This window comes from Nasonia vitripennis (assembly GCF_009193385.2).
Source record: "Nasonia vitripennis strain AsymCx chromosome 4 unlocalized genomic scaffold, Nvit_psr_1.1 chr4_random0004, whole genome shotgun sequence".
Taxonomy (NCBI): Eukaryota; Metazoa; Arthropoda; class Insecta; order Hymenoptera; family Pteromalidae; genus Nasonia; species Nasonia vitripennis.
Genome location: NW_022279639.1, coordinates 1812521 through 1827652, shown reverse-complemented (window position 1 = coordinate 1827652; position 15132 = coordinate 1812521). Strand labels below are relative to the sequence as shown.

Here is a 15132-nt window from a genome sequence, read left to right as displayed (position 1 = left end):
TATTGCGTATAGCGTAAATTATTTAAGTCGATATCAAAGTTGCTACGACCAAACACATTATAAATATGCGTTGAGAATCCTAAAATATCTGTATAAAACTAAAGATCTAAAATTGACATATTGTGATAACTTGAAAAACGAAATATTAGATTGTATGGTAGATTCTGATTATGCAGGTGATAATGTAGATAGAAAATCTACAACAGGCTTTGTAATAAGACTTTATGGTAATGTAATTTTCTGGAAAACTCATAAACAAAGCACTGTAACCAAATGTTCAACTTTCGCAGAATATACTGCTATGTCAGAAGCAGTAACAGAAATATTGTTTGTAAAAAATTTATTAAGCGAAATGTTCAATGTAGAATTCGATAAACCAATTAATATGTATGATGATAACTCAGGTGCAATTGCGATTGCAAAATATGGTAACTTCACTAAAAACTCGAAGCACATTGAAGTGCAATATCATTATATTAATGAGAATTATGAAAATGGCATAATTGATATTATAAAAATAGACTCTCAATTCAATTTAGCAGATATGTTAACGAAAAGTCTAGATAAAACAAAGTTTATAGAAAATAGAAAAGCGCTAAGATTAATTTGAAATGTAATAGAAAAATGTATCGAAAATGAAAAGTTAATGCTAAAGTTCAAGATTATAAACTTAAGGAGGCGTGTTGTAATATAGTAAGTATTATAATCTTGATTATTAGTACCAAAATGGTACACGTCGCGCCATCTATTGGTCAACTGCGATTTTGTGCATTGAGACGAGCTCACGCGAGAGCTGACGAACTGCGCATGTCTCGCGCTATACTCTAATCGCCTATTACGTACTATATCATATTCCGTGTGTAGAGCCAGACTATGCTGTACTGTACTATACACTCTCTCTCTTGCCTGTAAGACTCCGATGTGAGCAGACGTGCCGCCGACTAGGCTCTCAAGCCTTTTACAATATACTTCAACAATAAATAAACCTCAAGTTGTTGTTTATTGATCCAACCTTTCTCAACATTTCACTTTCACTATTTTCTTCGTTTATAGTTTCGTCAAATTTTAGATACGTTGCGAGTGTTGTTAGGACTAGCTTTAAATGCAGTGATTCCCCAAAAATTTGAGATCCGTCGGCAGATGTAGTCGTATACGCTAGAAAATTTTTCTCCCTTTCTAAGTTTTTCACCTAATTCGTCAACGTTCTCCGGACTTTGAAAATAGTCGTCTAAAACTTCCTTTTTCACACAGGGACTCAATTGAATTTTCAAGTGATTCGCGAATTTATTGCGTAATTCTTCTGCTTCTCGCTCGACTTCTTCTGCCGATTCTGCCAGGGACTGTCTCAATAGTAATTCTATTTGTTTGTTCGCTTGTATTACTTCAAATTTCGTTAAATTTTCGGGAATTATATCACTTTTTACTTTTTCTTGTGATTAAGTATAAATTTCTGTCGTTTTAATAATAGTCGCGTTTTCGACGGTTGAGTTTATCGAGGAGCTGGATAAATTCTGTATATTCTCGAAGTTAAGGCATTCAGACAAATTCGAGTTAGTTAGCAATTTGGTCGATAGATTTTTCTCTGATTCGGCTAATTTTAATTCGTGAGCGGCGTCACTCGGCTCTGTACGAGTAGGATCTCGCTGCCCGAGAGTGGGATTTGAGAAAGAGGGCGTGGCTTCTAGGAATGCGTTCGCTTGGGCCACTGCGGAAATTTTAAAATTTTCTTGATTTAGGCTAGTCGGTTTTAATAATGATTCAGTTTTATAGGTACTTGCTTAACTGGAACGCTGGTGTTAACTTATTTAACAATACCGTCTTCTTCGTCGTCCGTAGCTTTACTTTCTCTATAAGCGCTAAATAAATTTTTGTTGAAACTCGGAACTCTATCGTGAATTGACTTTCTAGCTTTCAGTTTAGCAAAAGGGGCTTCTACCTGATACTTCGGTAAACTCTTTTCTAATCTTTTATAACTTTGGCTTGCTTTTATTTCTAACGCTGAATCTATTGGATCGTTTTTCTTTTACGAATCTGAATATTGATTTATTATTTGCAAATCTGGGTTTAAAAGACTATCGTCTAGATCAAGTATTCGGTTTCCACGAGTTTTTGTTATATTTGATTTCCTATTTATTGTGGTTTTTTCGCTCTCGTCACTACTCGACATAATTAATTTTTAGTACAACTTTCATTTTAAAATTTTTGTGTTTTTAATTTATTTAATTAAATTTCTTTTTCAGCGAATGCGAATAGCGCATTGAACTTTTTTCCTATCTCGATTTGAAATTCTGATAATTTTACATCACTTTTCGGTTTCGATTCGCTTGTTTTCTCTGTAATTTGATGACTTTCGCCTAAAGAATTAACTATTTCCCCCGATTCTTCCTTGCTTTCGGTCTTAATTGTTGCTCTTACTTTTCTGCCAGCCCTTCTATTTTTTCGCAAAATTTTGGTCGGATTATTCATTAATTTTATTTTGCGTACTGAGGAAAATAAGGTTATTAATCGATCACGGAGTTAGGGACTGACGAACAGGTCGCACAAAGAGGCGATTCTCTGTTTAAGAAGGATTGTTGATAACGAGTAAGTCGCTATTTAACAATTCTTTACTTGCGGAAGGATTGTGAGAACGAAAGCAAGACGCTGCTTAGCGATTCTTTGCTTGCGAAAGGATTGTAGAAATGAAAGTAAGTCGCTACTCAGCTATTCTTTGCTTGTGGAGGAATTGTGAAAACGAAAGCAAGTCGCTACTTAGCAATTCTTTGCAAAATAAAATATTATGTTCAATGATAACTTTCTTAGTTTCTACATGATTTTAAGTTCCACTTTCACGAGTTTTTGTTTAATAATTACTCAAAAATGTCTGAATTTGTTTGCAAAATATTTCCCGGCCGATGCACCAGAAAATTATAAATAAACAACCTGTTATGTCCTAAGCTATTGAAAGCTGCCACCGGACAGTAACTCCACGGGTTATTTTGCTATCATAAGCACGGTCGAGGACAAAGCTTCAGAGCGCGAAGCTGAGCGCCGTCGGTGCTTGACTACCTTCGCGATCTATTGAATAGAACGGCCTCCAGTAGTAGCCAGAGAGTTTTTTGAAATTACACTAGTTCCCGATACACGCACAAATTTAATTTAAACTCCTAAATTTTGATTCAGCTGCTTTTCGAGTAATCCTGACTGATTTATGTGACATTATTATTGATTTTCCTAACTGATTTTACTTCGAGTTTAATTATGTTTTCATGTTTACTACGCCTTACGTTATTTATTCAATTAATTATTGAATTTGTTGAGTTTGCTATATCTTATTATACACTGCATTCTAGTGGGAAGAATATTGATTGATTTACTTTATAATAACTAATCTTACTTGTTTTCAATATATTAAAATGCGAAAGAAAGTGAGCATTTCACAATAGTGATAATACAGATAAATTGACTTTGAGTTAGACTAAGTATATTGAATCATTAGCTGCTAAATATAATCGAGAAAATGCCAAACTATATGATACTCCAATGGAGACTTAAAATTAGGTCAAGCTAGCGAAATAGATGAAATAATTAAGTACAGAAATCTGATTGGCGAATTATTATATATAACCTTAGGCACAAAGCCAGATATATCATACATCGTAAATTATTTAAGTCGATATCAAAGTTGCTTTAATCAAACTCACTATAAGTATGCAATGTGAGTCTTACAATATTTGTACAAGATTAAAGACTTAAAACTAACATATTGTGATAATATAAATAGAAAAATACTAGATTGTATGGTAGATTTCGATTTCGCAGGTGACAATATAGATAGAAAATCCACAACCGGATACGTAATTCGATTATTTGGAAATGTAATCTTTTGGAAAACCCACAAACAAGGAATAAATGCGGAAAAATACCTTCCTCCATTTTGGGTAATCAGTAGGCTTTCGGTAAGCTGCTTAGAGGCATGTGAAAATAATTTAAACTAGCAATAAACTTTATTCGTAGAACCCTCATTAAAATTATTTTTAAGACTTTTATGACAACCAATGGTACGACTCGATCTTGATTGAAGTTCTCAACAACATATTTAAATATGAATTGCGCATCGAATCCTTGAGAATTATGCACTATGTATATGACCTGTTGAAAACGCTTACTTGGTGCTAATGTAAGATCAACAAGCTGTTTTATCGGCTTATGATCGAACATGTATTCCCGAACATGTTTTCCGTCAGACTACATGGCGGCGATGAAAAACATTTGTAGCACTTGTTGGCACATCTATGCTCCTCAGCTCGCCAATACGCTTTATTGCATGGTATACAATAGCCGTCGGTACCACACGCTTCAACGAGATTCAATATCGGCTTATAATGATTCGTTCACTCGTAATACATTATTCGTAAGACATGTGTGACATTTCCGTTAGTTTCGCTGACAGTTTGTATGCCATCATATATTGGTGGGTTTCCACGATCAAATGTTGAAAAATTATAAACCACGATTGCCGTACCACGAGTAGAAAAAATTCTTGTAACTTACGGGATTTCTGGGAGTCCGCATCCTTCATCTGGTACTTGAACACTCGCTAAATTCACAAGTTCCGTGGCAGCGTTTTTCTGCATTTTTCCTTGCGTTTGACGAATCTGATTCCAATATCTATGAAGTACCCAAGAGCTTATTTGTCCTCTGACGTCATAGGCATAGCCAGCAGCTAAACTCCGCGGTAGACAAAGATTGTCGTTATTATTGATTGTCAATATAGATTTTTTATGCACTGATTCTAAGGTTGACCGCACTCATCCACGACCCACTACACCTTCGACAACAGCGCAATTAACAGACAATCTCTCATTAACATTTAATTCTTAACACTTTGCATACCACTTTTTAATAGATTCCAAAGATCTTTAAGCTGTGTTGTATAAGACTAAATGACAGCCAGATGGGACCATGATTGAACTGTGCTGAATTAATCGTGATACCGACAAAGTCCGTTGTTTTACCTCTCTCGCAAATATTTCGATAAAGTTCTTGTACACAGCCTCTCAATCTCTCTACCCTCGTATCCAAAGTAACGATAAAATCGTATCGATTCGTTTTCAATTACAAATCTAGGGCGCTTGTCTCCTTGATCTCTAAATTGATCAAGATAGTTTAAAAAATTAATTGAATGTAATAAAAAACTTAAACACTATTTTAATCTTACCTTCTTCAGCTGTGTCTGTACCGTTAATACTAATGGTACTGGAATTACTGCTACTACTAGAATTACTGGTACTACTATTAGAACTACTACCACTACTGTTACTGCTGCTACTACTGGCTCGTCTTTTGCTTTTGCGACCTCTCTCTATTGACGACTCCAAAACTTAAGTATTAAGCTTTGCATTATAGCGTAAAAAAGAATAGAATATAATTTGTATTGACAAGCTTAATACTTACGGCTATTTTCGTTTGACAGCTGCTGCTGCTGTTGCTGGTTGCCAGACGTCGATGGAACAGCTTCTTAAAAAAGCTAGAGTGGGTGTATGTGCCATAATTGAATAATTAGGAAAAAAAGAAAAATCTTCTTTATCGCATCTACACCACTCGCCGTTCGATATATCATCTTGATGATTATGCTATCCTTGTTGTCGTTGATTAGACTCTAAAACTAAATAAATAAAAAAAAACATAAATTATCAATGCTTTACGAAAAACTTTAACTAAATGTGTCATACTTGCTCGAATCATTCTGTAAAAAAATGTTTTGACTATCCAAGGGAAACTGGCAAGACCATATCGAGCGTAGATCGTTAAATACTCTCTCGGTGCAGAGTAAACGGTGGGGATGCAGTGCAAAATCCCACGCTCTTTTTTCGCTGATACTGCTGATAGAAGAAAATTTATTTTAGTCTCATGCTGCTTACTCGCAGTTAGGTGTACATATGTTTTTCACAATTTATTTTGCGAAGGTTTCTTAGAACGTCACCGCCGAGTCCTCATATTTACAAGCGATATGAAAGCTGAAGAAAAGAAAGTTTAATGCTAGGATTTCTTAGAATAATTAGTAGAGTTTAGGGACTGACAAAATGTCGTAGCATCACACCTCTGAAAGAGAGCATGCATCAGTGTCCGCCTAACTCTCTCCGAGTAATCACGAGAGATTACAAGGGTTAGTGCACCGATGACAGAGTAAAGGGAGTGTACGCTAATGTATTGTGCGAGCACTTAACAGGCTTACAAATGCTACCTGTGCGTGAAACAATTATATCAGCAGGGGAAAAAAGAGACCGCACGCTAGAGTTATAATTTGAAGTATAAAATTTGGATGTGCCCGTGCTGTTTAATTAAAAAGAAGCCGAGATTAATAGACACTCATCGTGACAATTGTTAGTGCAACATTTCTTGTGTGCGTGTAAAAACTTTGTGTTGTATGTATGTGTGTGAAAGAATAATTATGTTGCCGGACGACGAAAAAACTGCTGCTGCTGTTGATCTCGAGATTGATGGACAACAGATCTAGCAGCAGGTAATGTGTCAAGTGGTATCGTTGTACTACTTCCGAACCTGTTAAGCAGGCAATTAATTGCTCGTTCACGATTATCATATGATGCTCCAAACACACTGCTGTGGAACCTTAATATTTGTGCTTTGGAAATATTAATGTGGCCCGATTACTATCGCTTGTATCGGATGCATCAGATGCCATTGCAAAGTGCAAAACGTCTATTTAGGTCACTAGCGGATGAAGTTTTAATATAGCGCAAAAAACATTCAATGGTGCCTAAATTAAAGAGTGGGCGCGAGTCAAAATACGTAGTGCTATATTTAAGCGTGTATACCTGGTGCATCATCCAGACAACGGGTATGAGGGCTAAGGAAAGGCAGCTCAAAACACTCTTCATATATCGCGATTAAAGGTATATTATTAAAATTATTTATAAACTAATCAATTATTTGGTTGGTGGGAGTATGTGTGTGTGTGTGTGTAAACAAATAGTATTATTTCACGAAATAATTGAAATTTTCGCGATTTTTCACTTGTAAACGCTTTGTCTGCCTTAAATATATTCGAAACCGAAAGTTGCAAACCATTGTTTATAAGCCTTTATCTCTGAAAGTTATTATCAGAAAATTGTTATTTTTGGCTTTAATTTGTTAATTAAGAATCACCTAGCCATATCAGTAGAACAAAAATTTAATTTCGTAATTTTTTTTTTATCACTTAAATAGGTAGACAATGCTTAATTAACAAATTCGAGACGATAATAACAATTCTCCGACTGTAACTTTCGGAGATGTAAGCTTGTAACGAGTTAAGCACCACGGCTAACTCGTAGCGGTATGAGTACCGCTGCGCCGCGACAAAGCGTAGACTTGCTCGCGCAAAGAAAAACACGTGCGAATTCGGATATAAGTGCGAGAGAGATAGAGAGAGCGAGCGCGCGGGCTATTCCTTCAGATGCGCGCTCAGATAGCTCCTGGCCTTCGGAAAGTAAACACAGGACTTCGCTCGTGATCTCGTGTGCTGTACTGTGTCCAGCGGATCGATATATCTTGTGTGTGAGTGCGACGCGCAGTCCGGGTTTCCTGATCTCCCTGCTTTGCGCTCCAGCAACGTTTAGTCCTGCAGTCTGTCCGGGATAAGAAGCGTCGGCGACGAGATCGTGAAGGTTTGTGTGACGCGCACTGACTGTGATTGAGTGCATGAGAGTGTATATCACCCACGCGAGGGTGACCCGGCGCGCAACCTTCACGGCGATATACGCGTGCGAGCGCGATTATTCCAGCGTCGCGGCGAGTCGCAAAGTTGTTGGCGACTCGCGTATTATTATTAATCTTTTATATTTGTAAACTCACGGTTTTGACGCGCTAGTAAAATATAACTTAGACTTATTATTTTACGTGCTTTTTTGTCATTTCTAAACCTCGCTCGTTTACTTCCGATTCCTGTTCCTCCCTGCGAATACCGCCGCCTCCACGGGCGTTATTTATTAGTACTTATCTAACGAAGTTGAGCAGCCGAGCACGCGCCAGGCGGCGCGTAGACCCAGCAAAACAGAAGCAGCTGAGCCAGCTGCATGCAACGGAGGTGTTTCGCGGGTGTAGAGGAGTCCTCCGCCGCATCGAGGGAACGCGATCCAGTTGTTTAGCGCGTTATTCGTTGATCGAATTTACACCCCGTTACAAGCTTATAAACAATGGTTTGCAACTTTCGTATTTGAGCATATTTGTGGTAGCGTATACAAAGCGTATACAAATAAAAATTCTGAATATTTGAATTATTTTGCGAGTTACAATAAATTATTGCTAAAATGTCTGCATATGTGCGCGCATGTGTGTATGTGTGCGTGCGTGTGCGTGCGTGTGCGTGCGTGTGTTTGTGCGTATTTGGACGACACTCCCCCTCCCCTACTACACTGGTCCTTCGTGGTAGGTGTAAGTCACATACATTTTTTGTAGCTTGCTGGGCGAACCGCTTTCTTGGTATGGCAGGCATCGTGTCTGCTTGCTCTGACTTGCTCTCTCGTCTTATCAACCAGTCGATATGTATTGGTTCCGCGTATTTTTACTATCTTATACGGTCCAATATTGGAAGGAGCTAGCTTCGCGGAGCGCTATAATAGCGCTTCTGGCAATCTTGCGATGCAGGCATCGATCGCGCGTCACTAAAACATTTCTCTCACTGCGGCGTCCTGCTTGCACATTGCTGCAGAAGGTTTACGGAGCTGAGTCCCATACATTAGAATCGCAGGACTCACGCCTATAGATGAATGTGGTACGGTGTTATACCCGAACGCAATTTCGCTCAATCGTTTGTCCCATAGGTTAGGATTCTCCCCGATGAGCGCTGGCGCCATATTATTGATTGTGCGATTCATCATTTTGACCAGATTGTCCTAGGGACGAAAAAGTAGCATTTATGTTCCACAGTCTAGAATTAACTTTGCATTTCAAGCGCCTACCTAGCTAGGCGACGGCTAGGATTATGTAGATTAACTAGCCACCGCAAGTTACTGTGATTCGTGATAATCTATAATTAATACTCCTCAAGATAAAGCTTGAACTTTCGGAATGCTCAAATGACAGCGAGACTTTTTCTCACGATGACACTATAATTTCGCTCGGATTGCGATAAAGCACGGCTAGCAAATTTCAATACCTGCTCTTCTCCAAACGTATCCATCGCCATGATAATGTCATCAAGGTACGAGTATCCGTATTGCTGGAATTCTGGACTGATCACTTCGTCGATCATTTGCTAAAAAGTCGCTTTAGGGCGCGTAGGCACAACCAACTGGCATACGTATAAATTGGAATAACCCTAATCCAGGAACTGTAAAGACCGTCAAAGGTCTCGCCTTTGGCTTTAACGGAATTAGATGATATACGCTGCTAAGGTCCAAAGTTAATATGTACTCTGCTTTCTGTAATTTACAAAGGATATCATCCATGCCAGGTAGTGGATATGCGTCAGCCTTTGGCAGCGTCTTAACTTTCCGGAAGTCGACGCAAAAAGGTAAGCCGTCACGGGACGGTTGGCAGATATGAAATATCGAAAATGATGGTTATTGAAAGAAGTCGATGTATAGTCACGTAAATGAATATTTTTAATTTTATAAAAGCATAGAAATTATATGGCAGTTTTATGGCATTAATTAGGTGGGGGGATCCAAGTTCAGGGCACATACCGGCAGTAGAGCTGAATCCGGTAAAACTGATCTGGACCTGATAATAAGTCTGGCATGTCGTACTTGATTTCCAGTTGGGAAGAGGTTCATTCGCGAAAGTAAATGACTCTGTATACACTCCCTACGAAGTGTCAGCCGTACCAAAAAACACGGGTTCTGAGCATTATTTGCTTTGGAAAAGTTTATCGTATAGCAGCCTAAGTAATTTACATTTGGCGCACGCTTTATGAGAATGTTTGCCCTGCAAGATCGCCTAGGTGGCTCTCGTACACATCTCGGCTGTCATGGCCGCCACGCACTGATAGAAAAACAGAATACAGTGCTGCAATATTAAACCTATAACGTGGAAAGCATGGAAGGGAGCCACCACTTTATGCAACATTATTTTTCGTACAATTACTGCGAATTTAGCAAAACCTTAAGCACTTGTAAAATCCGCAATTAAACTGCAAACGTTTTATGCTACTCTTATGTCAATATAAGGCTGTTTCTAGATTTTTGCTGTATAGAATAAGTGAAATAGCCGATTTATACGATTTAACTAGCGCGCCACACGCGGCCTTACGGCCTCGGTGGCTTGCCGCCTTGCAACGCTTCGCGTTTTGCGTGTAAGGCACGACCGCTGACGCTCACGCTGCGCGTCAGCCCGATACGCTTCGCGCAAGCGTCAGGCAATCAATTAAAGCTTTTGGGCCAGATAGGGTGAGTCACACCGAAATTGTTATTCAATTATATGTACTAAAAATCGTTTCTAGGGTTGTTGTTTGTGTATAAGAGATTTGAAAAAATGTTTGCCACGGTAAAAAGTTGTGTTTTCAAAGTATCGGCAACTTTTACTTTTAAGGTTATTATGCAAAATGTATAGCGTCAAAGTTTTATGATAAATACTTACAAGGGGAGTTTGCACACAAATTTTTAGCCCAATTGATAAAAGTCTCTCAGAGATAATCGTGTAACACCAAAATTTTTATTCAAAAAAGACGCAAAAATTGAACAAATTGTGCCCGCATTTTAAAAAAACGTAGACGATCGGGATAAAAAAAGTTATTAGGTTTGTATGAGAGGAGACTCCTCCCAAAATTTCAGCCCGATCGGTCAAAAATTGCGTGTCATATCGCATCTCCCACATTTCTTGATGACAAAACTATAAGGCACTTTTGTGTCGCGGTCGTGCCTTAAAACTGTACATTGGCATAGGAGTAGCACAAAACGTTTGCAATTTCATTGCGGATTCTAAAAATACCTTAGGTTTGCAAAATTCGCAATAATTATGCGAATAAGCATGTTGGTTTAAATAATGATCCCCCTTCACGCTCTCAACGGTAGGCACTAGAGTATGCGGCAGACTGGCACAGCTATGTATTTAGCTATGTTATAGGTGAAGTGGTCATGACAGCTGAGGACGCGCGCTGGCATCATCTAGCTCTAGTTTGCAGGGCAAAGATCGAAACGTTCGACTCTTCTGTAAAGATCCAATCGTATTCCGTGTTTCTTTATGAAGTAACTTTAATAAATAACCATTTAACGATTTGTTCGTTGACGGACAAAATGCTGCAGAAAAGCGAATTGTATTTGAGAATTCTCAAAAAAAAAATGTTTAAAATTCTTACATGTAATATTTGATTTGTCATCTGTCTTCCACGATGGGACACTTCTTGATCATTTACAATTTTTTCATTATCTTTATCGCCTAAATCAACTGAAATATCTGTAATAATAAGCATTATAGAATTTTAGTAATAATTTGTAATGATAGATTTTATTTATATGTTCAAATTCAAATACAAAAATTATTATAATCCAAACACAAAAGAAATAGTCACTTTCTGGACCTGAAAATTTGGGCAAAAGAAGCAATCATAAAGCAAAAATAAAATTAGCAAGGCACAAGTCAAAATTTTGTAATGATTTGTTCTTTAATACATAATAAACGATGGACTCTGCTTATCTAGAGCGAACATTTTTTTTCGATCTATTGTACAACTGACAAAGAAGAGACGAGTCGGAAAGCAAAAAAGAGTAGAGGCGGGGTTGAGCTGCGGACCTTAAGATTAACAAGCGGGAGCTTTAACTACTGAGATAACGTCTACGATGCAAGAGAATGCAGTGCATCGCTACGGCTCGGCGGACTCGCTGACTTATCTCGCTACTCGCGATGCAGATGTGTGCGTCTATGACAACTTTTAAGCAATAGTTTATTAGGTATCAAGGGTGTAAAGTAGCCTCGTATAGACTAAGTATAGCAACCACACGTCATCTCAAAGCCTACTTAGCCCTGAGTGCACACCTCACAAAAGTTAATTCAACCTTTTTTTACCAGATCAATCCATTTTTCTAATACTCGAAATTTAATATAATTAAAAAGCTAATAAGAAAAAAAAACGTTAAACGTGTATGATTTAAACGCAAGATTTTTTTAACCAATAAGAGATTTTTCTAGCTACAACTTTATAAAAACATCCAGATTTTATGTAGTACACCTCGCGGGTTTTCTATAAAATTCTCAAAAAAGCACTAGTTGCAGATATTTTATTTTATAACTTTGAAATTCTCATATTAATTAACGGGTCAGAAACAATTTAGAAAAGTTGTACACGAATTTAAGAACTGAATTGCTTTTATTGGCATTAATTACAGAATAAAAAATGTTCTGAATAAATATTTCTATATAGCCGTCTGCAAATTGTTCACCTTTAGATGAAACGCTTCTCATAGCAGACAAAAAATAAATCACTGCTGACATCAATCCAGTAAAATTTAAGTAAACAGTACGCTTGAAAAAAGGCAAAGCATGTATTAAAAAAGAAAAATAGGAGTTTGGCGTAGTTAAACAAAAGCTTGCAAGCAGTCCATGGAGAAGCAGAAAAAGCCTTTTCCCTTAAGTTCCGTAGCTATCGCTCTCTTTCTAATGTGCTGCGAGCTCCCTCTAAGAAAGCAAGAGTGGGTGAAAGGACTCTATTTATCTTTCGGTTCTCTTCAATTTTTGTCTCTTTTCAATAAACGTCTTGACGTAAGGGCTTACAGAGGGGCAGATAGCGACTTCCCAGTAGTAGCCAAATTAAGAGCTAGACTAGTAGCGAATCAAAATAGTAAGCGAGCAAACAAGGTAGAAAGCTTCGATATTGAGAAACTACGAGATAGAACAGAGCGAATTAGGTACCAGATAGAAATTAATAACAGGTTTCAGGCACTTGAAGAAGCAAACACATCGCTGGAGGGGAATGACGAACCGAATAGCTTATGGGGGGACATCGAAAAAACGATAAAAGAGGCCGCGAACAAAGTACTGGGTAAAAAGAAAAAGCCAAAGAGCAAACCATGGTTTGACGAAGAGTGCGAACTCTGGTTTGAAAGGCGCAAAGAGGCTAAATTAGATAGCTTACAAAATAGAAGCGATAGGACCGTAAAAGAGTATTCTAACGTAAGGAAACAGACGAGCGCGATCTACAGAAATAAGAAGCGGGAGTATCAAAAGAATCTTATTAGGAGAATAGAAACTAACAGTAAGAAAAATAACCCCCGCGAAATGTACAGAGGGATTAACGCCATCAGAAAGGGTTTTAGGAGTAGAGCGCAATTGATGAAGGACGAAAACGGGGACCTCGTAACAAATGACAACGAATTACTGTCGCTGTGGAAAAATTATTTCGATAAATTATTAAACGTGCACGAAAATAGCGAAGAATTAGGGGGCGAAATTCACACTGCTGAACCCCACGTGGAGGAACCGAGCTACCAAGAAGTAGAGGCCGCGATTAAAAAACTAAAAAACAATAAAGCCGCGGGAAATGACTCTATACCAGCTGAGTTACTCAAATATGGGGGCGTCGAGCTCACTTTCAAAATCTATAAATTAGTATGTGCCATCTGGAAAAATGAAACAATACCCGAAAATTGGAAGGAATCTATCATCACAGACTGCAATAACTATAGGGGTATTTCACTTTTAGCAACGTGCTACAAAGTTCTGTGAAACGTAATACAAGCTAGACTCACTCCATTCGCGGAAGATATAGTAGGAGATTATCAGTGCGGATTTCGGCGCAACAGATCGACGAGCGATCAAATGTTTACCATAAGACAGTTGTTAGAGAAAAAGTGGGAATTTTGCGAAACCATACACCAACTATTTATAGATTTTAAAAAAGCGTACGACTCTATTAAGCGAAGCAAAATGTATCAAATTCTAGTACTTCTCGGTGTACCGAAAAAACTCGTGAGATTAATTCAAATATGTCTGAACGGAAGCACGGGAAAGGTCCGAGTAGGCGGTAATTTATCAGAACCCTTCATGATACGCGATGGTTTAAAACAAGGGGATGGGCTCTCTACGGTGCTGTTCAACTTAACGTTAGAGTATGCCATTAGAAAAATGCATGTTAGCCAGCTGGGCGCAACGCTTAATGGAACAACGCAGATACTAGGCTACGCATAAGATTTGGATATACTGATACAGGACAATAATACTGCCGGTGGTTCTGTACGGGTGCGAAACGTGGGCTCTCACTAAGCAGGCGGACAACCGTTTTAGGGTATTTGAAAATAAAGTCTTGCGAAAAATATACGGGCCGCAGAAAGATGAGGAAACCGGGGAATGGAGGAGACTACACAATGATGAGTTACACAATCTGTACGCGTCACCAAATATTAACAGAATAATAAAATGGCGCAGATTGGGATGGGCAGGGCACGTAGCGAGAATGGGAGACGACCGTACGGCAGCGCGTGTCATGAAGGGCAGGCCGATGGTAACGCGACCTCTAGGTAGACCTAGACGTAGATGGGAGGACAACGTAAAAGCGGATCTAGTAGAAATAGGATGGGTGGGTGTCGATCGGAGAGGTGCATCTTGGGTGGGGTTGACACAAGATAGGGCAGCGTGGAAGGCTTGCGTAGATGAGGCGATGAACTTTCGAGCTCCAAATGCCATGTAAAAAAAAAAAAAAAAATACCAATATTTTCAAGCTCTTACCAGATCTTTGCAAGGTCGGTCAAGGTAAACAAGCGTGAATAGTAGTAATTCAGCCTGGCTTCCTCAACCTGTTTATGAGCATTGTTCCTTGCAATTCTATAGAAGTATAGATCCCAAGGTAAACAACTTCTGCGAAAGCGCCTGTAGAGTCTGTTCCGTTCAGTTAAAAGGTCACGAAGAGCCGCGGAAACCACGGGTGACGTTTACGTCCAGGTGTCACAGTCTTTAATGGGGCAAAATGATTTATGACCTTCGTGATGTGAGCGTTAAGAATGTTAATGCATTCGTCAAGTGATGGCGTGGTGAAGGATGACCTGTCACATGCGCTAAGGAAGTCCCTTAGCTTCTCAGCACAGATTCCTTTGTAGTTTCTGTAAGAGTATGTAGCAGGTACGTGGCGTGGAATCTGTACGTCGAGTATGGCCGTGATAAGGTCATGTCCGTTGATGAAAGGAGTGTCTGTCTTCCAGTATGAGAGCAGGCGATCCTGCT

General features: G+C 38.7%; 1 protein-coding gene across 7 annotated transcripts in view; it reads right to left on the bottom strand.

Annotated features, from left to right (window-relative positions):
* The window catches only part of LOC103317188 (protein spire), a 598612-nt gene that overhangs the window by 415370 nt on the left and 168110 nt on the right, over positions 1-15132 (bottom strand). For 6 of the 7 annotated variants that reach the window (XM_031928198.2, XM_031928197.1, XM_031928202.2 and 3 more), the window contains one exon: positions 11279-11376. The exons of the other annotated variant lie outside the window; for it this stretch is intronic. In XM_031928198.2, the coding sequence (XP_031784058.1) occupies positions 11279-11376 (98 nt within the window). The remainder of the gene's footprint in view (positions 1-11278; positions 11377-15132) is intronic. 7 annotated transcript variants of the gene reach the window in all.